Source organism: Microcaecilia unicolor, chromosome 14 (assembly GCF_901765095.1).
Source record: "Microcaecilia unicolor chromosome 14, aMicUni1.1, whole genome shotgun sequence".
NCBI classification, from domain to species: Eukaryota; Metazoa; Chordata; class Amphibia; order Gymnophiona; family Siphonopidae; genus Microcaecilia; species Microcaecilia unicolor.
The window spans coordinates 33,215,713-33,243,008 of NC_044044.1; the positions used below are offsets into that span (position 1 = coordinate 33,215,713).

General features: G+C 42.6%; 2 protein-coding genes and 1 long non-coding RNA gene across 3 annotated transcripts; 2 read left to right on the plus strand and 1 right to left on the minus strand.

Moving 5' to 3' along the window:
- The first annotated feature begins 683 nt into the window (after positions 1-683).
- On the plus strand, positions 684-20,239 carry YBX3 (Y-box binding protein 3). The gene is made up of 9 exons (XM_030188359.1): positions 684-953; positions 8,371-8,434; positions 9,957-9,990; positions 14,248-14,337; positions 15,693-15,815; positions 16,996-17,090; positions 18,222-18,393; positions 19,391-19,492; positions 19,639-20,239. Exons 1-8 carry the CDS (start codon positions 830-832, stop codon positions 19,454-19,456), a joined length of 768 nt encoding a protein of 255 aa, XP_030044219.1. The 5' UTR covers positions 684-829; the 3' UTR covers positions 19,457-19,492; positions 19,639-20,239.
- On the plus strand, positions 16,158-27,066 carry LOC115458412. Its single transcript, XM_030188358.1, has 2 exons — positions 16,158-16,168; positions 20,938-27,066. The coding sequence occupies exon 2, from the start codon at positions 21,888-21,890 to the stop codon at positions 26,727-26,729; it is 4,842 nt and encodes a 1,613-aa protein (XP_030044218.1). The 5' UTR covers positions 16,158-16,168; positions 20,938-21,887; the 3' UTR covers positions 26,730-27,066.
- Positions 19,794-20,943, minus strand: LOC115458414. The gene is made up of 2 exons (XR_003940055.1): positions 20,675-20,943; positions 19,794-20,504 (listed from the first exon to the last, which is right to left on the minus strand). It is a non-coding gene; the product is annotated as an uncharacterized LOC115458414 (long non-coding RNA).
- Positions 27,067-27,296: the final 230 nt, after the last annotated feature.

The following is a 27,296-nucleotide window of genomic DNA, read 5'->3' on the forward strand; positions in this document are numbered from 1 at the left end:
CACATTTTAGTATCGTCTGGAACTAGGCAAACTTTACCGCACAGCCCTACTCGCTTACATTCTCTAGAAACACAGACTATGACAACAGATAAAGCCCCTATGGTCTATCCAGGCTGCCCATCCCTACCAATACCAAGCTAGAGAATCTCTTCCTCAGAGAAAATCTCAGCTTCAGAGACACATGATTCATTGCAATCATTACACTTCTAGGTGTTAGAGATGGCTTTAGGAGCATATTATAAAGTTCTATCAGTCTCAGGAAGTTTGAGGATGGCTTTAGATGGATATTTTAAATCCCTTTCCCTCAGTTTTGTGTGTCCTGGCCTGAAGAAAGAGGTGTTCTCTGCAGAGTGCAGTTTTCATTACATTTTTTTTGTTGTTTGCTCTGACCTGCTCCTGTTTTGACCACAGGTAGACTATTAGCTCCTGAAAGATATATCAAGAAATGTATTAAAGTTAATTAAATAAAAAGATCACCACACATTAATTTTATATTTTTTTTAAGCTTTATGTAAGTCATTATGTTTCAAAACCTCTCCCATCCCCGAGGGTGAAGGAGGACGACCTTGCACTGTGAATGGTATGCTGGCCCTTTAAATGTTAATTCCTTTACTGGCAGGCAGGCAAGAAGGAGAGCATCCAGCCCTGTCACAGCCTGTATATAAACATCCCAGAAGCCATTTTAAGGCAGTAAGATCCAGAGAGGAGCCAGAAAATAAGTGAGAAGAGACCACCAAACCACCCCCCCCCTCCCTCAAGTACCATCAGCGGGCCACTGCCCCCTCCTTCCACTTTCCAACCATTCACCTGAAGGGAGAAGGGACAAGCCATGAGTGAGGTGGGAGAAGAGAAGATTACCCCTTCAGCTCCAGCACCGGCTACCCCCCAAGATGCCAAAGGGAAGTCCTCCAGTGCCATCTCTGCTGGCACCCCCTCCAGTAAGAAAGTTCTTGGTAAGTGATAGTGATATAACCCAGCCTGAAACTCTTGTCCAAAGGAAAATAGGGACAGACTGGTACGATACTTTAGCAGTTACAAGAAACTTTGCAAAGTAATCAGAATAGGTACAAGAGAGAGGCAGGCTGCTGCCACCGCTAACCTTTCATCAGGTGAAAGTTATCTAAAGTAGGCGGATGCAATACCTCTGGTAAATGTTTAAATACACATGTTGTGCACCTTTAACAATCCCCATTTCAAATTATGATATTGCCTCTGTCTAGTGACTTGTGCTAAAGGCTTTTGAACCAACGTGACCATGAAATGTAAGAAAAGCCCTTTCCTCCTGATGTGCTGCCAGCTTGGCAGTGACAACTCTTACAGGTTTCAACAGCTGTTCTCACTCCCAGCTCCTGTTCCCTTCAGATCCGCGTCCACGCTATTTTTGCAAAGAGGGAAGAAGGGGGTTGTCTTCATTTCACTGTGATTTCCGAACTCTCTGTAACCTGGTCTTTTAATGTTCCACGGCTAGTGACTAACTCAGTGGCAGTGTCACTCTGCTGGGTCTGGTTATTCTGTGCTTTATAGTGACTTTTATCTGTCCAGTGTCGTCAGTGTATCTGCCCTGAAGAGCTTATGGTGCTCATTTTCAAAGTAAGTCTATGTGCTTTGAGGATATGCTTAGTTTTGAGCACAGGAAAGACAGAGAAGTGGTTCTGCAGAAGGTCAGTGAGCAGCTGATAGGTGACAACCAACTGTTTAAATTTTCTGTTCACTAAGCACAAGCCCTGGAGATGGATTCACCTCGTGGTTCTTCCTTATCTGTATTATACACCCTTCCTCCAACTCCCACAGATGCAGCAAAAGGTCTCTTTATGTACCCAGACTTGTATTAACGGTAAAATAATTGAAGGAGTTTAAAAAGGTGGCTCAAATGAGTTGGAGGCCGATGCAATAAAGTTGCCCAGGCTTTGCGTAAGTTCAGCACAGCTTTAGTACATGATTTTGAGGGCGTGTGATGCAGAAATGGGTTCTGTCTTTTCTCATTCGGAGAGGTTTTCAAAACTAGTTTCACATCTGTCAAATTCTTCGCAGACATCATTGTGGTTGTAGATGGATTTGTGAGCCAGTTAGATGAGGACATGTCATCTTGGACCGACTGCAGGGCTGAAAGTGTCCCCATGGACCTGTAATTTCCAATCTCTGTAAGACAAGTCCATGGAGGCAAAAGGAGTAAAAGCTGGAAGGTTCTGCTGGCCCCTTGTCACTCAAAGCCATCTGGTCACTCTAGTTTATATTTTGTTTTGTCCAGAGTCGGACCAGCGGCTCCCCAATCTAGTCCTTGAAGTACCTCTTACCAGACTTGGGTTGCAGGGGTAACCAACATGTTCAAATTAACTTGATTCTTAAACAAACGTCATCCAAATTTATTGCATATATCTTGAAAACTGGACTTCTGGTGGTGGAGGTGGGGGGTCAAGGACAGGAAACCAGATGCAAAGGCCAATATTCAAAAGCACTTAGGTTGTTGGCAGCAGGTGCCAACTTATGTGAGGGGGGGGGGGGGGGTTCAATTGCCAGGCTGTAGAACATAAATTCTGGCTATATAAGTTGGTTTAGGGCCTGGCTTTATATGTATAAGGCATGGAGATGGATTGAAATTACAACATTAAAAACAAAGTTGAGGTTGGAGGGGCTCTTGGCCTGCACCTAAGGCTCTGCTATGTTCTGCCCCTCATGCAGGTTTCCTGTTTGTGAGGGGGTGGGAGGCAGCAGAGTTTTCAATGCAAGCACAGGCTCAAGCCTCTCCTTTATGGCAGCTGCTGCAGCTTGGGGAACCAGATGTGTGATGGATGGGAGGAGTGGTGGCGGCCTGTACACCATGGGAAGCAGGTGTGCTTAAAAAGCTAAGATGGTGTCCCACACCTGCATGTGCACAGCTTAGAGGGAACATAGCAGAAGTAGGGAACCCAAAAAAGACATCGTATTTTTGCTTTGGTGGAAACCCCTTACCAAATCTGTACCAATTTCTAGAGCGTTGAATGTTGATTTTGTCTAATACTACACATGTTAAGGTCCACTGCCATATTTATAGTCCGCTCTATCCAATGTTGAAAGCAGATTGCAGCAAAACTGGCCTGCTTGAATCATAAACATGATGATGGTACATTCATTGTTTTCTTTGTGTTTTAAGCAAGTTAACCCCTACCAAATACACAAGCTTAAGCCTCCTAGTTACTTCGTTAGACCCGTATTGGCCACTGGAAGATTTATAAAGAAAAGGCCTCACTAAGCAAAAATGCCTTTAACTTTTTCCTGAACACCGTCACGAACTCCTTCAACAACTTGTTCCATTCCATAGCACCAATTATAGAAAATGCACAACTGTATGCTTCAGATAAATGACGGAGCTTAATTGATGGGATATAAAGAAGATGTGTATATGTGCTCTTGGCATGCAAATATATCTCAAGCATATTCACTGTGGGTATCCTGAAAATCCAACTGGCAAAGTGTGCCTGCAGGAGAAGAGTGGGAAACGCGCCAATTGCCATGTCAGCACTTGTGTGGAGCACTCGCACCTATCGCACTGTGAGCAGAAACTTGCTTATCAAAAGGAGTAGCTTAGTGGTTAGTGCAGTGGACCTTGATCCTGGGGAACTGAGTTCGATTCCTTGTGACTCTGGGCAAGTCACTTAACCCTAACGCACTGTGAGCAGAAACTTGCATATCAAAAGGAGTAGCCTAGTGGTTAGTGCAGTGGACTTTGATCCTGGGGAACTTCCTCTCAAACCTACCAGCATGTTTCTATCCATAACCCAGTACTGTACCAAGCTGGAATCACACCCTATGTCCCCACCTCACCCTCTGTGCTGTAGATAAGAAGAGGAGACAATGAGCAAGTTTGGCAGAACCTTCTTTGTGCCCTGTTCGGCCGCACCACTCACAGCCCACAGTTGGGCCCTGCCATAACCCCTTCACAACCTTGTCTCTATCCCCACTCCTTCCTTCCTCTTCTTCTTCAGGCTGCATTTAAAACTTATAGCCTGGCTATACCTGATTATTTATTTCCATAATGAAAAGTTTCTCTTTCACGTCTTGTTTATGCTTTGACTAGATTGTAAACTCCGTGAAGTAGGGTTGTGTCTCTTCTGTGTGTCTGTCTTGTATCATTATATAAATAATCAGAAGTAGTACCAGAAGCCAGAATATTGTCACCTGCCCAGCTTTGAGACTTCCGCTTTGAGTAGTATAGTTGCTCAGATGGCAGGCTGAGTGTTAGATGTACATAAAGGTATGGGGTTTGGCTACAACAGCTAGGTAACAAGCAAAGTGTACTCTGTTGAGACCTTTCTGTATACCTGCACAGGCTTGCCTCCTGGCTCCGGGTCAGAAAAAAACAGGCTAAGTCAGTTCTGGTTTTACTCCATGGCTTGTATGGACTTGTGGTTCCGATTCTCTCATCAATTTCCCTATGCAATTCACAAGTACAAATCCATGCAAATACTGGGGTAAAACCAGCACTGAATCTGTCTGCCCCATGTGACATGGTACAGCCTAATAATCTTAGACGTTTCTGACCCGAAGAATAGTTCAGACTCGTGCCTGCTGGCTTGCATTTCCCAAGAAAAACTAAGAGGCAATTCAGGGATAAAGTCCAGGGTGTGGACTTGTGTATTTCAACCCACGCTCTTCTCAGGTCTGTGAAACTGGGAAAGTGTGTTGAAATATCTTACAGACATGTTTTAGGGATGTGCAGGTACGTGGTTTTGTTGCAGTTCATTGGATTTTATTGAGCAGTGTTACAAAATAGCGTACACTATTTAGTGTGCATTAAATAAAATACTACTACTACTTAACATTTCTAAAGCGCTACTAGGGTTACGCAGCGCTGTACAATTTAACATAGAAGGACGGTCCCTGCTCAAAGGAGCTTACAATCTAAAGGACAAATAGTATGAACTGAAACAAATAAGCTTATAACATATCCTGGGAATAAAACAACCCATCTTACTTCACTCTGCTGTATGGAATCTTCATGACCAGAGATAAGAAAGACCTTCAGGCATTATTATTCACCTTACTCCTTAATACAGTTGACTAATAAGATTTTATGCATGTTTTAATTGTTACCTGCTTTGGATTAAGGCGGGATACAAATATGAAAATAAATAAATACAGCAATGTGGGAGCAGAGAAGTAACTTCGCTGTTTACAAAGCCATACTAGCAGCTGCTGGCACGGTAATGCTGATGCAGTCCATTCGCTTTGAATAGGTTGTGTCGGTATTGCCATGCGGCTTTGAGTAGAGCATCAGGCTGGGTCTGGAAGGTCCAGATTCAAATCCCACAGCAGCTCCTTGGGCAAGTCACTTAATCCTCCATTGCCTTCGGAGAAAGCAATACCAAGAAAACCAGAAGAGGGTCCTTCATTGGGTGCCAACCAGGAGTTGATTTGACTCGAGGGCACGTTTGGATCTTAACAGCAAAGCACGTTTCTCTGGTGCTTCAGCAGAAGTATTAAAGTGGCTTCTCATCTCATGCCAAACCTCTTTATAATGCTTGCAGCCCTTCTTGAAGAGCTGCATTGACTCTCCATCACCTTCAGGTTTACACTGACAAATCTGAATTTTGACTTTTATTGATTATGTGATTTGATACAGCAGCAGGCGGTGAACAAAATTTACAAATCAACAGAAAAAAAGCAACAAAGCCACTAACAAGTAGGGATAGAAGAGTAGCTGAAACCAAGTAAAAACATCCACAAAAATCTGAAAAACAAAGAAATCGTATCAGTGACACATCTCTTGGTTTTCTGTTTTCTGCTATGGCCTAAGATCTTCACTGCTTTACCTGTTAGCCATCCTCTTCCCACTAGAATCCACCCATTACTTGGTATTCAATTATGGGGCACTTTATCTCTGGAACTCCATTCCAGCTTAAATGAGAGGATACCTCAGCTACTCAGCCTTTGAAATCTGGACTAAAAACCTGGCTTTAGAGCAGGTATCTGGTCTAGCATAAGGTGCCTGGGCAAGAAACTCAGCAAGGTTGGAGCAGTAGCAAGAAGCGATCTGTTCCTCCATTTTTACAAAATTTATTTTTATCTTATTACACACTTACAATCCAAGATTAAACATCCTCTAACAGAAAAGGGAAGAATATCAATAAGACAAAACAAGGAAATAGTAATGTGTTCACTTCTTCCACATAACCAGTTCAGAAAAAAAAATAGGGGGGACAAGGAAATATATCAGGTAACTTTGAATACAGGAAATCGTATTGTTTTGTATTTTCATTATAGTTCTGTTATTGCAATTTGCTTTACAAGTTTGATGTAAGCCACATTGAACCCAAGCAAAGAAATCAAGATAAACTTCTATGGAGTGGATGTACCCGGTGGATCCAGAGCTATAGGAGTTGAATCGCTGCCCCTGGAAACCAAGATGACTGTCAGCTGAGCTGGGTCATAAAAAATATTTATTTCACAGTTTAGTATTTTATTACTCATTTACAAGGATAATTTAACCGAAATAGACCACCCAGCTGGATTACATGGGATCTCGATAGAAGAAATAGGTGACGTCGCTTCAATGTAGGTCTTGAAACACCTGGGGGTCAATATTGAGCCAACAGCGGCGAGCGCTTTGCTGACCACCACTGCTGGTATTCCCAGATATTCAATGCCAGGCCATGTCTAGGCTTTGACATTGAATATCCAGTTTATGCGGAACTGGCTAACTGAATATTAAGTTAATGTTCAGAACTTAAGTGGCCGTGGGTTTCCACATAAAGATATGCGGTTACCCTGTCCAGTTAAATGCTGAATATTGGCACTTAGCTGGCCAACTGCTGACTCTGCCCAGAACACCCTCAAAATAGCCCGTTTTGACTAAGGTGCTAACCGGTTAAGTGCCACTAAAAATTAGTGGATAGTCCCAAACTAGCGATTGAACCAGTCGGCGGCCATTTCTGGCTGGTTAAATCATTTTCAATATCGACCAGCTGGACTTTACAATTCAAAGAAAAAGCTTGTTGATTGTGAAAGTAGAGTTTTAAAACCCAGTCTCTGTCTGGTTTCCTGGAGAAGCCACCCCATTCTCTGTTTCAATAAGCTAGGTGACGTTCAAAACATTGTTCACATTCAGCGCACGCTAATCGGTAGCGCCGCATTGTAAAAGGAGACCCAAACGAGGTGTCAGAAGCCACTGGAAGTCCCTCTTCTCTTCTAATAAAAAGTGGAATATTATATGCTCTTGATATCAGAGGACAAGAACGATCCAGAATTGTTAATATTTCTAAAAAAATACCTTTGCAAAGTTAGAGTTGGAGCAAAAGAGGATACCTTGGAAAATTTCTAAAGCGTAAAGTCCGTTGACAGACTGCATTCTCCAAATATTCAAGCTTTCGAAAATCTCTGAAGACATACTTCTTCAACATGGCCTACAACGAGAACCAATAGCTTCACTGATCCACTTGCCAAACCCAACCAGCTATGAAAATCCGCTTCTACAATCACCCGCCCAATCACTTCCTCTTTCTTCCCTACTTAATCTCTTCACACGACTAACTGTATCTGATATTCTGGAATGACAATGTCATATCAAAACTCTGTAAGCCACATTGAGACTACAAATATGTGGGATACAAATGCAATAAATAAATAAATTGCTATATTATCTCTCATAACAGTTGTTTCTTTTGAGAAAGTCTTAGATGACTCGTCAATTTGTACCACTTTATTTTCCACTGGAAAACTCTCTTTTCCAAATTCTGGTAGTTCAGCATTGAATGTTGCAAATTTTAGTGAGAGAGTTCTCAGACTAGTTTGTGTTTTGACTGCGTGTATTCCTCTTCACGTTCCCTCCTTTGTGTCTTAGTTCTATTCTTAAATTTGTAATTAATGCTTCTCTTAGATTTTATTGGTGATATTGTTGCTCCCTTATTTCTCTTCCTCCCTGTCTAATGCTTATTTCATGTGTGAACCACTTCGATGATATATATTGATGGGTGTTATATCAAATACAGGTGAAATATGAACTATTATTATTATTTATATGGATTTAGCTCACACCTTTTTCTGTATTCAATTAAAATAAAGAGAGCAGAATTCTCTATATGGGATCCATACTTACAATCACTCACGCAGACAGCAAGAAGCGTGATTCTGAATCACATGCACCTAGCAGAGGAAAGAAGGGTTTGACGGAGCACTGTTTCCACATAATTGGACTGTTGTAATTTTTGGACCTGGGGTGGGGGTGGAAGGGGGCTTAGAAATCAAGCTCTTGGTGCCGTTTGAGTTACTTATCCCTTTTGGAGCCGTACTGTTCTTTTAATAAATAGATTTGACAACAAAATAAACTGAACCAAGCCTGTGGGGTGACAAGGGGTTGCTCCATCCTTCTGAATTTTTCTTTTTATTCATTTTCAGCATCTAAAGTCCAGGGCACGGTGAAATGGTTCAATGTGCGAAATGGCTACGGCTTTATAAACCGGTAGGTCTTCTGTCACTGGTAGATGTTTATTAACTAATCTTCCTTCAACACACTGCCAACAAAAGCCTAACCTTGAGGGCATCTGCCCAGAGTGCCAGGGAAGGGATCAGTGATCTCCCTCCTGAAATCACCGTAGGGGGCATCTCCCAACTTCCATCATCTCTCTCCTTACCTTTGCTGTACTGCAGAAACTTGCTCCCCAGCAACAGCTCCTGTTTCTTTCTTTTGGAATTAGTCTTTATCCTGTTTTTAACAAAATAACATGTGCTACAGTCAACTTTACAACCTCCACATCGTTAGCTTGTTTGTACAGTTACTTAGAAGATTACATAGTCAAGTCCCTCACCTTACCCCCTTCCTCCCCCATTTCATTCAGCTGCAAGAGTGTAAAATGCCCACAACAGCCTATGTTGCCTGTTCTCAGATTTGGACCACGTCACACACTGGGATTGTGAGAACATGTTGTTTTGAAAACAAAAGTATTAAAGCCCTCCTCACTTTGTTCTGTATCTCATTCCAGAGGGCATATTAGGAGTATACAGTTTGTTTGAAAACACCTGTTTATTTTGTTTGGATTTGGCTCACACCTTTTTTCAGTTGTAGCTCAAGGCGAGTTACATTCGGATACTTCCCTGATATGGAACACAACATCAAGGGCTCTTCTGTACTGCTTGTCATTGGAGCAAAGTAAACCCTGAATAAAGCACAGACAGCTGAACAATAAACTTAGGGATGGAGATTTTAAAGTAAAGTACATTTTTTTTACATTTTTAACAAAAGATAAGAAAGGAGACCCATGGATAAGCCAAAGGGCCATTAAAAGGTAGCTACACCTGTTCTTAAATCATTTTTAAAAGCCTATCTGTCCAAGAGTTACATTTGGCTTTACTTACCAATTATGTGATTAGTTTTGTTCTAAATGGGCATGGTAATCCCTTGCTGTGGACTAGAGTAATTGTTTATGATGTTTCATGTGTGTATTTTTTTGATTTCTCTATATATTTCTGTAATTAAAAGTGAAATAAATTTTTAAAAAAGGCCTCTCTTCAACAATCTAATAAGCAGGACAGAATCCTCAATACGCATCCCCTTCTCTCTTCCTGTCTATGCAAAACTTGGAAGCAGTGAAAGTGAAAACCTGGATGAAATCTAAACATGCAGCTGTGTTTCTGCAGTCAGCCCTCTATCTTACTGTATCCTATAGTCAACCCCTCCCCCCACCCCATACACTCCCTTCTTCCTGACGTCTTGAGTAAAGGTGGGCAAGCCACTCTGTTGGGTCAGAAATGGGCACCAGTGGTCCTGATGTGGTTTCTGCAGTTGTACCAGCTCTGTCTTAGTCTCTTTCATTGTCTCTCATTCCCTGTCTTTTTCTATCTCATTGTTTCTCTTTTTTTCTCTCCAAAACATTAAATATTTGCTTATTAGGATTTTAGGATTTTTTAAAACATTTTTCACACAGTTGTCTTCAGGGTCCTGCCTCTCCCTTTCTTCTCACCCTTGTCTCTCTTACTTTCTCTAGGAATGACACCAAGGAAGATGTGTTTGTACATCAGGTGAGTGAAAGATGATTGGATGTCCTGTGGACACTTCCATCCTGAGACAACCATCTAGCATCACTTTCATCCATCCAATCATCTCTCTCTCTCTCTCTCTCTTAGCCTCTATTTGTTGCTCACCTCAGCATTTGTCTATGCAAACAGCCATGCATTCGTTATTTCTGCTCATCGTGAATTTTTACCTCCACTATAACGTCCTTCAGTTATCCATTATATTCTCTATCCACCATCCAACCTGTTTCCTATCCATTCTAATCTCTGTCAGCCTTTCTCCATTATCCTTTCTAACTTCCATTCACCACCCAACTCAACCTATGGCCCTCATCCATTCTATTCACCACCCAACCCCTGTTCATCTCTATTCTCTTTCATTATATACTTCCTTCATCGTTTATTCTAACTTTCTTCTATTGGTCAACTCAACCTGTGTCCATGGTTTATTCTAACCTCTCCCATTGCCTTCCTCCATCATCCATTCCATGCAGTATCCACCACAACCTGTGTCCATCATTCTCCATTATAGCCTTCCTTCATTTTTCATTGTAACCTCCATTTAGCCTATTCTCATTCACTGTCCATCCTTCTTAATTTACTTGTGTATCCAAACCTAAGCCCGTTCTCCATCCCCTACAATAAATTTTCCTTTCATTCTTAATTAACCCTTGTTTTTCTGCACAGACATTACAAGAATAAACTACCAAGCTCCATTCCCCATAATACATAGTAAAGTATGTGCTTTATTTCTACCTATCTGCTAGAGTCATCACCCCATTGTAGATCATAAGACAGGCCTGAGGTAAGTCCTGTTTTTCCAAATTAATAAACTCCCTGAAGGCTTTGAATGTTGAAACAAAACCAGGGTCCAACCCTATGGTCTCAGCCCTTGCAGGATACTGCAAATCTAGGTCTCTTGTTCCATTCTTCTTCTCCCTACCTACATCCACACTCAACATGCCTTAATATAAAACCCATATCTCTGCCTCTTGTACCTCTCTTCTCTATCTTTTTGTTTTGTGAGCAATTCAGTACGTTCTGTTCCCCTGACCCTCCCACTACTCTCTGGCCATCACCTGTTGCAGAGAAACAGCTGCAAAAAGGGCTCTCATCACTGCACACTCTCTCCAATTCCCCTCAACCACATCATCACCACAGAATGACCCTTCGATTTCAAAATAGCACCAACTGCAGTCCTGTAATCTGAGACATGAACTAAGAACTAAAATTATCAGTCACATGGGATGAAAATAATGTGATGTGTGCACCCTGGGGATATCCCACCTCTAGACAGCTGACCAGTCATTTCAGATTTAGACCCTTGACAGCCTTGCTTTCCAGTTTTGGCATATATGACTCTTTTGTACCTCATGCTGATACTAAATAAGTTTCATAGATTGCATTCAGCCAGCACTGGAAACAGTCCCTGATTCTTCTCTTTATACTCTCGTCTTTGCATGCTGATATTATAATTGTTATTACATGAGTCAAGTGTGCATCTGATGAAGTAGACTCTGGTCCTCGAAAGCTCCTGGGTCAAAAATTGGTTCATCTGTAAATGCCTGCCACTTCGCCCCTGTCATCTCAGATTGGACTTTTGCTTCTCTTAGTAAATTTCCTTCTGATGTGGTATAACCCTCTGCCCTCATGTTTATCCGCTTCCATCCAGTTTTAGAAGTCTCTCATACAAATCTTTATATAGCCGTCAAATATATTTGAGTATAACCATATGTCTGCTTTAGGGACAGACTTTAGGAAATGCGGTAAAAGGACACAGAGCTTGCAGGTTAAAATGTAGACAATTCTGAAACAGATGAGAAAGAAGGTTGTTGTCTGCAGGGATCAACAATCACCAGAACAGACAAAAGGCAATGCTTTTAACACAGAATAATGAAGTTTCTGGAATACAATGGATTACAGGACCTGAGGCAACATGGTTTCACTAGGGACAGGTCTTGTCAAACAAAGCTGATTAATTTCTTTGACTGGGTGATCAGAGAGTTGTATTGAGGGAGAGCACTAGATCTGTATGGTGAGACCTCATGTACCAATTCAGGAGACCACACTTCAAAAAGATATAAACATGATAGTTGGTCCAGAGGGTGACTACTAAAATGGTCAGTGGTCTTTGTCAAAATGCATATGGGGACAGACTTAAAGATCTCAATGTGTATGCTTTGGAAGAAAGGTGGGAGAGGGGAGATATGATAGAGATGTTTAAATACCTATGTGGCATAAATGCACAAGAGGCGAGTCTCTTTCAATTGAAAGGAAGCTCTGGAATGAGGGGGCATAGGATAAAGGTACTCAGAAGTAATACATCTTCAAGGAAAGGGTGGTGAATTCATGGAACGGCCTCCTGGTGGAAGAGGTGGAGACGAAAACAATCTCTGAGTTCAAAAAGAGCTTGGGACAAGTACATAGGATCTCTAAGGGAGAGGAAGGGATAGTCAGTGGCATAGATAGGCAATTGGATAGGCCATATGGTCTTTGTCAGCCTTCATTTGCCTATATTTTTTTCTCTGTTTCTAAGGAAAGCATAAAGCCCGATGACAGGTTTATACTGAAACATGACCATGTTGGGTTTTATGTATGATTTTTAATCAATATTTATTAAAGACTTTGAAAAAACGCCATTGAGTTATGTGCCTTCCTCACAATAATTCTGAAAGTGTATCCACTTGGGGAGACGGGGGAGTTGATGGATTGAATTTTATCATGTTGCTAAGGATGTCTGCAGTTCTGGAGATCCAAAAAGAGATGCTTTTTTTCTCCACAGTTTAATCCCTAATAACAATTCAGTCCAGCGTTTTCTTCTTTCAAGATAAGAACTCTAGAAGTTAATTATGAGTTCAAAAACAAAAGTCCTCTAATTCAGGACATGAGATTCAAAAGTTATAAGCATTTAATATAGTGTCTCCCAAGAACTAATTGATCCATTAAACAAATCCTTGGTAACGTTCCCACTGTTTGAGGCAGATTCACAGTACAAACAAGGTGTGCTGCTTTTGTCTGGCCCAGTTCACAGTCCCCAAGGGCCAAAAGCCTAAATTACTCCTTTGTGTCCTAGAGTTGTATTCTGGCCTTGTCAGCAAAACAAATCCACTTCTCAATAAAGTCCTGGCCATGACTCTTTTCCATTATGTACTACTACTACTACTACTTGACATTTCTAAAGCGCTACTAGGGTTACGCAGCGCTGTACAATTTAACATAGAAGGACAGTCCCTGCTCAAAGGAGCTTACAATCTAAAGGACAAATGTACAGTCAGTCAAATTGGGGCAGTCTAGATTTCCTGAAAGGTATAAAGGTTAGGTGCCGAAAGCAACATTGAAGAGGTGGGCTTTGAGCAAGGATTTGAAGATGGGTAGGGAGGGGGCTTGGCATAAGGGCTCAGGAAGTTTATTCCAAGCATAGGGTGAGGCGAGGCAGAAAGGGTGGAGCCTGGAGTTGGCGGTGGTGGAGAAGGGTACTGCAGCCCTCCACCAACTTGCATGGAATTTAAACTTTCTCACCTGGCAACCACCCACAGGACTGGTTGTTACACAGTAGTAAGATGCAATCCAAAATCACAGAACTTTAAATCCACTAGGCGGTAACTTCCATGATCTCCTCAGGACACAGCTCCCATTTCTCCACAACTTCCATACTTTCCTCCAGCTGCTCAAGGAAAATACCTCCAGGCTGCTGCATTGATAACTGTGGGAAGGCTTTTTCCCATGGTGCATTTAGGTGTCCCGCCCTCTTCCAGCCTCTCTTTGGGTTCTAGCAGGGATTGCTTAGTGACCCAGGGAAACTGAGCCTCATCTGAACTCCCCCCCCCCCCCCCCCCAGAAGATTGACGGCTAGGCTTCTGGGGAATCTTAGAATACTGCACCTGAATTCCTCGCCTGGGATAGGCCAGATCTTCTGATTTACCTTGGGTACTAGTCTATGTTTGGGGCAAACTAATGCATTCTGCTGGGAACAGGTTCTGTACTCTGAGAGCTACCCTTCTGGTTATTACAATTTACTTTACTTATTGTACAAGAGCTTTCTTCAGGGATTTAGAGGAAGTGTGTCTTCAGGGTGGAACAAATGAAATGAACAATTTTACTTTCCTACAATTATGGAAGGAAGGCTAAAATCCTAAAGGGAAAAAAAATGCAACAAGAGCAAAACGTGCAAAATGTATCCTGACATTTTTGTTCTGCATCAGTTTGTGCAAAAAAGCACGGCCTAGCTAGATTCAAGGTTTTTCTCATTTTCTCTATTGCTAGACTGCAATTACAAAGAATAATCCTCGCAAGTACCTGCGCAGTGTGGGTGACGGTGAGACAGTGGAGTTTGATGTCGTGGCAGGAGAAAAGGTGAGAGAACGAGAAGGCCGTGGACGTGTTGATTTGTTGTCCTTGCCATTTTCATGGCAGAGACCATAGAAATCTGTCCGGCATGGTCCTAAAACTTAACATTTTGCACTTTTTAACATTATTAAATAAAAAATCTCCTTCCTTCCCCACAGCCCAGTGCATTTCCCTTTCATACCTCTCTTGTAGTGCAGCAACAGCAGATTTAAAAATAGTATTAAGCACCATGGAGCTTTCATGTTCCTGTGGCGCTGAAGGCCTTGGTGTCCTGCCCCATATTGCAACAGGAAGTGATGTCAGAGGGGATGGGACAACGGGGTCTTCAGCCCATCCCTGTGCCCATTCTAACACCTCCACTGCTAGAGGTGATGGACTCTGATTCCTGCACCCAACTTGAGGCTTCAGTGCTAGAGCTGATGGACAGGATTGGCCAAACCACTAGGTACACCGGGGGCCCTGTTTACTAAGCTGTACTAGCATTTTTAACGTGTGCTAAAAACACGAATGCGCCCTTTGTGCTGCTTAGTAAACAGGCCCCTAGGTATCCGCCTAGGGTGGCACAGTTTTGTGTTTTTTTGGAGGGGGGGGGGGGGGAACGGCACAGTTGTAGCAATCGTGTCTATGTTCACCATATCCTCATCTTTCTCTGATGGTGTTCAGTGGTTTCCCTTCCCTTCTTTACTACCTCTGTGGCAACACCGGTATATCAGTCAGTTTAGTAACGCAACATTCATTGTGCCTGACGAAGGGCCTTGAGCATCTGTGCAAGTTCAAGGTCCAATGGTTCTCATCCCCTCTAAATGTCCTGTTGCATAAAGGGCAGGATCCAGCAGGCCTTTAGCAAGCACAGAAGCTCAAGGCCCCATTATGAGCATGATGAATGTCGTTTCGGCAAGCTGACATGCCAGTGCCACCACGGAGGAGTACAGTAGAGAAGAGATGCCACTGAACACCTTAGAGAGAGGATGAGGAGACACTGGTACCACAGGGAGGAGGGGGATAGGGGAAAGATGCTGGACACCATGGTGGGGGGGAGAGGAATAGAGGAGGAAACAGATGCTGGACACTGTAGGGGGGGGAATAGGGAAGGAAAGACATGCTGGATATCACAGGGAATAGTGAAGGGGAGAGATGGAGGGAGGGAAATAGAGAAGGAGAGATGTTAGATGTGAGAGGGGTTAAGGGTCGGGTGGTGAGGGCACACATCTGAAGGTTCATCTAGGGTGTTAGATACTCTGTATCTCTTCACCCTTCCCTACGATCTTCAGTTCTGTTAAGCGAGTTTCTTTATCTCTGAGTAATGTAGTATCAATACTTTTCTCCTGACACTCTCTCATTTTCTTTTCCTTCTCATTTAGGGTGCTGAGGCAGCCAATGTGACTGGTCCGGAGGGAGCACATGTGCAGGGAAGCCGCTATGCTGCTGATCGCCGTCGCTATCGGCGTGGATATTATGGTCGCCGGCGTGGAGTGCCTCGTAGTGTAAGTATATTGTCCTCAGGAGCAGGCCACTGAAAGGCTGATACCCTATAATGGTGTTTCATTCTGCTTTTGGTTGAGAGCAGAAGTTTTACTGGAGAACCCTCTGGTGGTCTACACTTCAATTTTACACTCTCTTCGTTATCGAAAAATTTACTGTTACTGAACAAGAATGAGGTTCTCCCTTAATTCTTTCTCATTTCCAATTTCTTTTTTTCCAACACGCTTAATTTCTTTCCCCTTTATCCATCCTCTTCCTGTATCTTCATTCTTGTTCTCTGTACGCTCCACGTTCTCATACCCATTGGACCGTTTATCCCTTCCATTTGTAATTCTCTGCATCTTTGTTTCTGCTAGTGCCATGCTAAGGAGAACAGAGCCAGGTGCAGGGAAAGAGGCCCAGTTTTCTAGCAATGAAAACAAGGAAGGGGTATAAGGCCTGTACGATCACTTCCTGCACACAAGGCGTGAACTGAGACTCAACATCAATGCACAGATAAAGTCATATGAATATGAGGTTGACATTATACATTTCCTTCCCTCTTAAAGTAGTAATGTCATCCTATGCACCTTAAAATACCAACTTGGCTCTACTCTACAGTTGTCTATTGGTCTTATTTCTAGCTCTCTTTTTCTTTTCAACATACTTTTAATTTTGTTGTGACTTATGCAGTTGTATCATTGAAATGTGCTGCCACAAAAAGCTTCTGATCTAAATCTGAGCTTGCAAAAGGAGGAGGTTTAGTGAAGTTTGGGGGGGGGGGGGGGGGGGCACCCTGCCAAGATCTGTATCCTGGTCCTAGAAGGTCATCTGAGCAAAAATAAAAAATTGCCAGCCAATTTATTTTTAGTAGATCCATGTGTCAGGAGCCCTTTCCATCAAAGGTTAAATTTAACTTTTGTTGAGAAGGAAATGCATGACAGCAGGGTGAGCTGGAGTGGGGTGAAGAACTTAGAGGGACCCAGAAAAGAGTCTACTTCTCTGACCACTCCGACCTGAGGATAAATTGTCATTGCATGAATTCAAGTGTTAACAGAGGTGTAGGAAGAGAAAGCGGCTTGCCATTGTCTGGGAACTAGATCCAGCAATTTTTTAACTATTCAGCTCATGCACTAAATATTTCCAGACAGTGGAACTGCAACAGTCTCTCGCTCCATTCTCCATTTTCTACTGATTTTCCAGGGTGGAGAAGATGACATCAAGGAAGGTGTCACAGAGGACACTCAAGCCAAGCAGTCAGATCGCCAGCCTCCTGCATATCGTGGGCGTTATCGCAGGTATCTCTTTCCCTGTCTCACTCTTCTTACATTCTCCCTTTCTACTTTTTCATGGCACTTTAGTACATTAAGGTTGACCTATACTTTGTTAATGAGGGAATGGTGACAGAGTTTCAGGTACTAGTTGGTGTTTACATTTCTCAGTTTGGAGTGTGGTGTTTGTAATTGGGGGATTATCAGGGGGAAGGGGGTTTTTCACATTCATCCGGTTTTCTCATCTATGATGAGTTTTTACGGTTGATGTTTTTTTCCCTTTTCCTCCTGATTGGAACCTATGATAGTAACGGACTCCATATATTATAGGGATAGATTCTAATACATAAGTATTTCCCTATTTGGAGATTTGAGGTTCCTATTTGAGTAATTTAGATATATTGATTCCTGTGTTGGAATTTTTAAATATACTCCTAAAAAAAACACCCGCAAACTGATTTTGATATTTTCAAACTTCTTAGAGGGATTGTATATTAATTTAGCAAGTTTGAATTTCCCTGTACTGTATAGAAATTACTTTAGTACCTGAACCATGTAACCCTTCAGTAACCATTCCTATGTACTGAAAGTGAGCAGCACAGGGCCTCGGACGTCTGCTGGGCCAAGTAAAGTCATGAGGTGGGACTGAGTGTGTATCCACTAAGACCACGTGGGTTTAGCCAGAGCCACATATTACAAATTTGTAGGCTTGTTTTATTTATTTATTTGCTGTTTTACTATTTTAATATATTTCTGTTTTATAAGAGAAGCCGTCTTCTTCCTTGAATATGCCTGGGTGGAGGGGGTATTGGAAGAGCAAATCTATATATATTAGGCTATCTGGGCAGGTGATACAGCTCATTTATCCTTTATCAATTTAAATTAGTTTGGGCTCATTTTAAATATTGTATTTTAAGATGTATTGCATTTAATTTTATGGTTCATTGCTTAATCTTTCTGTAACAAGTGGCAGTTACTCAAAAAAGAAGGATTAAAGAAAGTGGGGAGAAAAGGAGAGGTTAAGCAAAACAAACTTCATTGTTTATCTTGTGACCATGAGATGTGATGTAAAATGTATACATTAACTGTGCTCTCTCTCTCTCTCTCTTTCCTTTCCAATCTCTGATCCTTTATCTCTCCCTCAACGCTCCGCTGTAGGGGCCCTCCTCGTTCCAGGTCCGCTGTAGTTGCCGGAGAGGGGGAGAACAAGGACATCCAGAATGAGGCCATTGTTCGTGACCAGCCTTCACAGCGCCGTGGCTACCGACGTCCATATAACTACCGACGTCGGCCAAATGCTCCAAGTACCCAACCACAAGATGACAAAGAGGTAATGGTGCTATATACAAAATCATACACTCTCCCTACTTAGCTTTTGAGCTGTTAACCTCGGAGCCTCTGCCAACATTGACAGGTTTCGATAACTTCATTAGGGTAGAGGTCTGCTAGAAGACAAAACAATGTACATTTTTAAATCTCTAACAATAACATGTACTTCTTTCTTTAAAGAAAGTTATCGAAGCCTGGCCATGTTGGTAGAGACTCCGAGTTTGTCAGCTTGAAAGCTAAGTAGCTTATTATATAAATAATTCCTGAAAATTTGCATCAAATGATGAAAGGGCATCGTGTGCATTTGAAAAACTGACATGCACCCAGCTAGCCAAGCTTCTGAGGATCCACAACAAAAAATTAAAAAATGTGTTGAAAATTGTTTTATAACTTTGTGTGCATTGGTGACATGTGTTGAGTATTATTTAGTTGCTGGGAGAGTGTTTGTATGTTTATGTTTCCCCTGCACATTGAGTTTGTCCTTAGAACTGCCTATATACAAAATGACACCTCCATCGAAGGTTTCAGTAGGGAAGAACCAATCTCCAGAGCTGCTATGAGCTGGATCTCCTACAAGTCATGAATTTTAGATTTGTTGCAATGGAATGTTGGTTTGCACATTCTGCATGGCCAGGATGATCATGTATAGAATGTTTGTACGTTTGGGAAGCTCACCAGGTGCCCTTGGCCTGGATTGGCCGCTGTCATGGACAGGATGCTGGGCTCGATGGACCCTTGGTCTTTTCCCAGTGTGGCATTACTTATGTACTTACATGTTCGGTGTACAGCGCTGCATAGGTCTAGTAGCACTATAGAAATGATAAGTAGCAGCAGTAGTAGTAGTAGTAAGGAAGGTAGAGAGGGGCTGTGCTTGATAGCTTCTTGATGAGAACCAGGTAGAAAGATAGGATGAGATGCTCTTAATTGGAGTATATTAAAAAAAAACACATCTGCCTAGAGTTGCACCAAAATGATCTTGCAAACCACTCACTTTTCAGGTCAAGGTGACGGAAAACCCAGCTGAGAGTAGCAAACCAGCCAATGAGCAGACCATGGCCACATAACTCCCAGCTCCTCTGGGCACCTCCACCATCCATCAGGTGAGCAGGTAGTCCTAGAGGTAAAAATGTTTATATCCCTGCACCCATCCCCTAAGCCTACCAGTTTCAGAGGTGAGACATTTCTCTGAATGCAGTTACCAGGTGCCAACTTACAATTCTGGTCTTTATTTATAAATTTCCTGCAGGTGTCTTCCAGTCAATGAAAGAACAACTGAAAACATCTAGCAATCTTCAGAGATCAGAAAACATCTAGCGATCTTCAGAGATCAGAAAACATGATAAAAATGAAACCAGCCAGCTATCTGTCAGCTAACTGCTTAGAGAAACACTGGATTGAGAGCAGGAACCCTGAATTCTTTTCCCCTACAGATCTGCAGGGAGGAGAAACTAGGGGAGTGCTCCTGAAAAAAAAAAAAACAACGTTTAAGCAGGGAAGAAATAGGGAATAAACATCCTCCTGTGTCTCCCCTCAGCTACACATTCACCACCATCCATCTGCTTGATGGGATGAAATCAATCACAATTTTTGCTGCTTTAATCTGCTGCTGAACATCCAACGTGAGATATTTGTCTTTGTTTGCCAAATCCTGCTCCAGATGTCCTTTGTGACATGGCATGGGGCTCAGCTGGGCCAGCGCTTTATGCCATGAGACCATCCATGTGCTTGTATAGCGTTGCTGTGTACGGAAATTACTGTTAGGCAGAGAAGAACTAGCAAAGCCACAGGAAGCTCCGTCCTATCTGGGAATAATGATGATAATAAAAAAAATGAGCAGGGAAAGGAAACCAATGTGTTTTGGGGAGTTTATGTATGTGCCATTGTCTTTCTCTCTTTTATTATCATACAATAGATGGAAAGAACTGAAAGCAGCCAGAGGAAACACCCGAGACACACACAATACACATTCACAATGTCTGATTATGGTCCTTCAAAACATCAAAGTTGAAATGCAGAATCCCAACACATGCAGTAAAAACTACCACTTCTGGACAGTCTTTTTGCTTATAGAACTTTCAGTCATATCGTGTGGGAAGGGGAGGGGAAATGAGACTTGATATACTGCCTTTCTGAGGTTTTTGCAACTACATTCAAAGCGGTTTACATACATTCAGGTACTTATTTTGTACCAGGGCCCAGAGTCACAAGGAGCTGCAGTGGGAATGGAACTCCGTTCCCCAGGATCAAAGTCCACTGCACTAACCACTAGGCTACTCCTCCACTATGGAAGTGATAGGATACTGTTTATCACCCTTCCCCTGCCTGTCCCTTTCTCATGCATTATTCAGAAAACTTATCTGCTCAGAAGGAACTGTATAGTGTCCTAGCCTGTCTTCTGTCTCCTTCAAGGGGAGGAAGGGAAGGCTTCAGGCAGGTGATAAACAAGATAACTTAACAAAGGAAGGGGGTGGAGAAACAGCAGGTACATCCCTCTGCCTGTATCACTTGCATAGGTGTGCACTAAGCTAGCAAATGAACCAGTCAGCTGCTGCTACCAGGACACCTGCTTAAGGTGATCTACAAGAAATCATAACTGATGAGGTGATGCACTGCACTCAACACTTAGGCAAACAAAGTTTTTAAAAAAGGGTACAGGTAATTCCTGCTTACAAGTTAATGAAGAGTTTTACTTTGAACTGGTGTGTATGTGTATATCATCACTTTTTCATATCATCTTCTGTTATATACGAACTGGGTACTCCACCACCCTCCTGGAAAGCTCAGAGCCAGCATCTTTGGGAGCTATTCCACTAAAATCTATTACAGCCTACCTTTACGTGACTTTTGCCAAATATGGTAACTACTAATAGACGCAGAGAATGAGTGGGGCGCAATCCAAAAACATCTTTATTTTTTTTAAAAAGTAGCACCTTATGATTTAGTCTTCTGTCTCCCGTCAGCAGTTCCCACGTCTCTGTTTATTATTTTTGCTTTCTCACTGAGGGATCCCACTGAATTTCCCCGGTAATTCCAGCTTTTCTTTGTAGCATTTCCACTCTCACTTCTTCAATCATAAAGAAATCCACATCTGTGGCAACATACAAAATATAATGCATACAGTATTAGATGGAAGACTCTTCCCTCTCACCCATCCCCATACCGAGGAAAAGAGCACCATGCCATAGATCCACCTTAAATTGTTTGCTTTTTATGGCTACTGCTGGACTGGCTGGTTGCCAGAAGCTCTTACCTGTGTTACAGGAAAGAGAGAGAGAGAGAGCGCTGGAGAGAGAGCTTAGCATGTAGCTGGGATCATTTGCCTGACAGGTGTCTGAGTTGTCCCTGTCGAGTACTGTTCCAGGGAATGAACCAACATTATTGCGGGGTCAGTCTTTGAGAACTCTATGGAAGACTGCAGGGTAAGACGTTTTGGCTCCTAGAACTGACATGGGATTGTAAAGAAAAGTGGATTGCTACCTTTCCTTTATAGATTCTATGAGCTGTGACCAACTACAAGTCCACACTATCCTTTATGCCTGTGTAACAGCAACTTCCAAGAAGGAGGAGACAACCATGAACGGGAAGGCTAGGGGTGAGGGACTGGAGGTTCCTGGGTCAGCTCAGGTGGTGCTAACACTGGTTGCGCTGGCAGCCACAACAGTGGCCCTCAGGTGGTTGTTCTTTAACCAGAGAAAGAAGCCAAGGGGAGGATCTGAGTCCGAAGAGATGCCGACAAATCTTGTGAGGAAAGGATGCCAGGATGATCAACAAGAACATTCCAGTAGTCTTCCAGGTCAACGGGAAAGACCCAGCAGCCCAGAAGCACCAATCTCAAAGGTCAGTAACAAACAGAGAGAAAGAGTAAAAAGCTGCAACAGTTGTGGAAATACAAATGTATTAAAGGTTAACTTTGTGTGTGATGGTTGCCAAATGCAGGACGTCACACATGACTGGAATATAGCTCCCGATAAGAGAAGCTCGGGATACAGGGCAGATACCAAGCCAGCCCAAGACAGGGATCCACAGAAAGCCATCTACTCAGCAAATACTCCCTCCACACTCTTTCCAAAACAAGAGACTGTGTCAATAGGTAAGTCAGATGACCTTGGGCTGCACAGGGATTCTATCCTCCCATGGCCACTGAGACAAACCTGGGGCATAAACAATAATGAAGTTCAGTATCATGCTCAAGAAGAACTGGAAAGCTGCAACTTTAAAACCAGTCCTGAAAACCGACCCTACTTGAGATCAGACAGCATCAGAGAAGACGATACAGGCTTAGATGCTGGAGCTCTAGGCAACTGGAGCACACATTATATCTCTGAGGGTGTTGCAGCATCCCTTGGGGGGAGGAGAGAGAGAGGCAATGAGAAGCTCTTTGTAAATCCCCACAGTAGTAAAGATGATACAAAGAAACTCAAAGCTCACCTGCTACCTTTTCCACAGGATGACGCCACTCAGCTCTTACAAACTGAGCAAAGCAAAACACAAGAAAGTAATTTCGAGACATGCCTAGAAGGAACAGGTGACTGTGGAGTGGAGAAAATGTATTGCTTTACATCTGCGAGTGAAAAAGAGGCCAGTTTTACTATGACAAGCATCTCTGCCTGTTTACAGAATGGCAAGGATAGCAATGTTTCAAGCTGTGTCACAGATGACCACGGAAACCACAAACAAAGTCAAAGTGATCCATTTGGTCAGTGCCTGAGCAAGCCACGTAAGTGTCGTGATGAAGAAATTTTCTCTTATGGAGAAAGCAGCAAGGATAGGCAACAAATCATGAAAATTCATTCCCTGGAGAGAAGCACACAGGATAGCCATAGTTATTCCAGCAGTTCTGAAACCAAGTCTACAGCCCAGAACAAAAATCCAGAGAGAGTACCAGGTCTCCATGAAAGGGAGAACATCAGTGTGGCAGCATCTTCACTCAATGAAGAGAATCTCACCACCGCAGCAAGTAGTGGGGTTGAACTAGGAAATGATGATAGTGGTTCAGCTGTATATCTGAACAAAAAGAAACAAATTCAAGAGCAGGAAAGAGCCCAGTCCAAGCCTGATAATTCAACTAAGAACAAAGATAGCCAGAGAATGGCTAAATATTCTATAGAAAACACGAATCCATCTCAGGATGATAATGGGAACTTCCAGCTATCATCCTTAATCAGTGCTCAATCTCAAAGTATAAAAGTCAGCATCACTCCAGACTGTTGCCCACCAACAGAAGACTTACTGTGTCGTGTTAATAAAAACTGTCGAGAATGGAGAAGAGAGCAAGTGATCTCATCCATGGAACCTGATGGAGGACAGCATTTATTTGTAAAAGAAAATGCAGATTTCTTACACAGTAATTATGCAGACCTTCCATGCCTTTACTGTGATGAAGTGAACATCAGTGCTAAGACAATGTCTCTTGAAACTGAAAACTCAGTTTATCAGAAGGATACAACGTACCAGCCCTCCTACTCACACACCTGGAATCATAATAGGCGCTACTGTGCCGAGGATATTCCAGAACTGAAAGAGAAATATCAGTGGGCTAAGAAAAAAACAATCTGGCAAAGCAACCAAGAAATTTCACTGAACAGCATTCCAGAAAAAGAAACAGAGGAGGAAAGGGTCTCTGCAATCAATGCCATGAGCTACCCTGACAGCAGTGCCATACAAGTTCCTGAAACCAGTGAATCAGGATATAGCAGCAAAAATGTTACCCCAATAACAGAAACCAGAAGCTGGTCATCCTTGGGAACGTACAGTCAAGAAGATGATAGAACATTCCAGGAGCAAGATGTCATCCAGAAACAGATGGATTGTGCTGTAGAACCCAATAATGGTATGGTTAACAGTTGCCAAGTGACATTTCAACAACAAAGTGGTGAGCTTACAATTGCAAATAATGACCAAAATAAAGATGATGTTAATGAAGAAAACTGCATCTTCCAAAAAAATAACATGTCGCAGACCAAACATTCTAAACCCAACTCTCTTTTCATGCCTCAAAGTTTAGAGTTTGGGTGGAGCAGCTCAGAGATTCAACCATACAATACAACAACAGACAGCTTTCTTCAAGATGTGAATGAAGAAGAAAGGGATTGTGATCACGATCATCCACCTTTACAGCTAGACAATCAATTTCAAGACTACTGTTCGGAAGACAAACAAGGTAGCCAGCATGAATCTACCAAACACAGGAAAACGTCAAATGAAGCAGGTTGCATGACTATCCTAAGCCCCACAAAGGTTACCAAGAGAGCAAGCAAAGACCAAGAGCAAGAGCATCCATATCACACGACAGACAAGGCAGATCTTGCTGATGCCTGTGAGACTGAAGATTTGAGGCATAGTGACTGTGCTCTGGGGTCTAACTGGGAAATTAACTTGGTTAACAACAATAATGGATCCACAACTAACTTGGAAATAAAACACACGGATACTGGTTTTGCTGGTATTGCTTCCCTGTTTCAGGATGAATTACATAAACCCAACAGGACCCCTCAGAAAGCAGCAGCAAGGTTTCTGAGTTTGAATAAAACATGGGAGACAGAAAACATTATCGTCATGCCATCTGCAGAGCAGAAAGTAAATACCTGCCAACATTTGACAAGGAAGCTTTCTGAAACACCATCAGCATCCATGCAGATCTCTTCTGAAAACAGAAATAAAGAATCTCAAGTAGATGATTCTTTCCATAATGATCTGCTGCCTGATAAAACCACAAATCAAAGTTCTTCAAACATTTGCGGAGAAAGGACTTCAGCTGTACTGCCTGGAAACCAAACAATGACTGAAGAGGTAAAAGAGCCTAGGAGTCAACATGTCCTCAGTCTCTCTTCTGCTTCTTTACCAACTTGTGATATCCAAGACCAATCCAAGGTAATGTCAGGGAGACATCTCCTGCAGAGAAAGAGAAGCATGTCTGAGATTGCTGAACAACAACAGTTAAGGTTTCAGGTGAATTCCATCTCTGATCATAAATCAAAGCCAACACTTGTAACGAGGAGCTGTGAAGATATTTTGTCTGGAGCACCCAGGGAAAAAATAAACCAGAGGAGTAAAGCACAAAGTATGATATGCTTATTGACAGAGCATTACTCTCAGCACCCTAGGGGTCAGGGGAACCTGGTAGAGTTTGTATCCAAAGGTAGTTTCATCCATATCCCAGAGTCTCTGCAAGACATAGTAGATGCTATGAAGCTACAGCTGACCTTGGACAACTGTCTGGAACTTCTTAGATTTGCCAAAAAGCATGGTGCAGTTGACCTACAGGCTGCAGCTTATGCTGTCATGAGTGACAACTACCTTCAGGTCCTGAGAGATCTCAGCCTGTATAGACAACTCAGTGGAGGTGAACGAGACCAGATCCTTCAGTTAAGAATGAGGGGAAATAAGGTGCTAGGTACCGTGACATTGCAGAACATCTATGGAATGAGAAGCAATAGTCAAAGTCAGAGCTGCTCATTAGGAAACAATCTGCCTTCTCCTTCCCTTACCATTGGTTCTGAGCAGAAACCTTGGTTATATATCTTTCACTTGCAGGAGAATTCTTGGCATCCACTGACTCCAGTTCCTGAAGAAGCCAACTTGAAAGGTTGTGGTGTCTGCTCAATGCACAACTATTTGTTCCTGGCTGGTGGAATTCAAGGACAAGGCCTCAATGCAAAATGCTCCAACAAGGTCTTCTGTTACAACCCTCTCACTGAGATCTGGAGCCAGTTGGCACCTATGAATCAGGCTAGATCTCAGCTGAAGCTTGTTCCAGTGGATGGCTACCTCTATGCCATTGGTGGTGAATGCTTGTACACAGTAGAAAGATATGACCCACACTTTGACAAATGGACTTTCAGGGCCTCTTTGCCTAAGGGGTCCTTTGCAGTAGCTCATGAAGCTGCCAATTGCAATGGTGACATTTACATCTCTGGTGGTAATCTTTTCTACCGCCTTTTCAGATATATCCCTCTCAAGGACCTGTGGGAGGAGTGCCCCTACAACACCAGCCGGAAGCGCTCCAGTGATATGGTGGCAGTCCGCAGCTTTCTCTACAGATTTGACATTCACCGTGATTTGGGGGTCAGTGTCTTCAGATACAACACTATCACCAAGGTGTGGAATGAATATGCCACCCTGTGCCTAAAGACCTCATTGCCTTTCCGCTGCACAGTACTAGCTGACACAATCTTTTGCCTGAACAGAAAAATGACTGCTAGGTTCTTGGCCCATGAAAGGCCTCCAAGGTTTGAGTCAGAGAACTTATGTCCCTTCCCTGACAACAGTGGGGCAGGAGTCCTTTGTCCTTTTATAATTTCATTGCCACAGACTGGCTGCTTTCAGACTCCTGTGTGATAAACAGTGAAAGGCACACTGACACAGTACTGTCTCCAGTTATGTCTTAACTTATAAATAAAGTACATAGGTGATGACATTTGGAAGGCTGAGCAACCTTAGTGTTTCCAATTAGTCCAGTTTAGGAAACTTTGAACTTCTTGATTCAAATTGATTTCAATTCACTACCCTTTCTAAGAAAAGACATTACTGCCTGGATAAGTTAAGCTCCCTACAGAAGGATTGGGGGGGAATGAGGGAAGGGTATCTTGAGAATGTTGTATACCGAGTGCAAGCCTGTATTTTCCACTGTTCAAACAGTAAAATTGTCATGTACAGATAGTGAACTTTGGGCATGTTGGCCCATTTTCTCTGTGTTGTTCCACCCTCACTTGCCTGCCTTTAGATTGCTGGAGAAATATTAACTCATGCCTTCAGCCGTCAGAATTATGTGACATTGTCCCACCCCACATGCTATAGTTGAGCAAGACAAGAAAAATTGAGATTTGTCTGTTTGAAGAAAATATCCCTCCTCTAAACATAGGTATCATGATCACAGGATAGGGATAGTTAAATGGTACTACCATA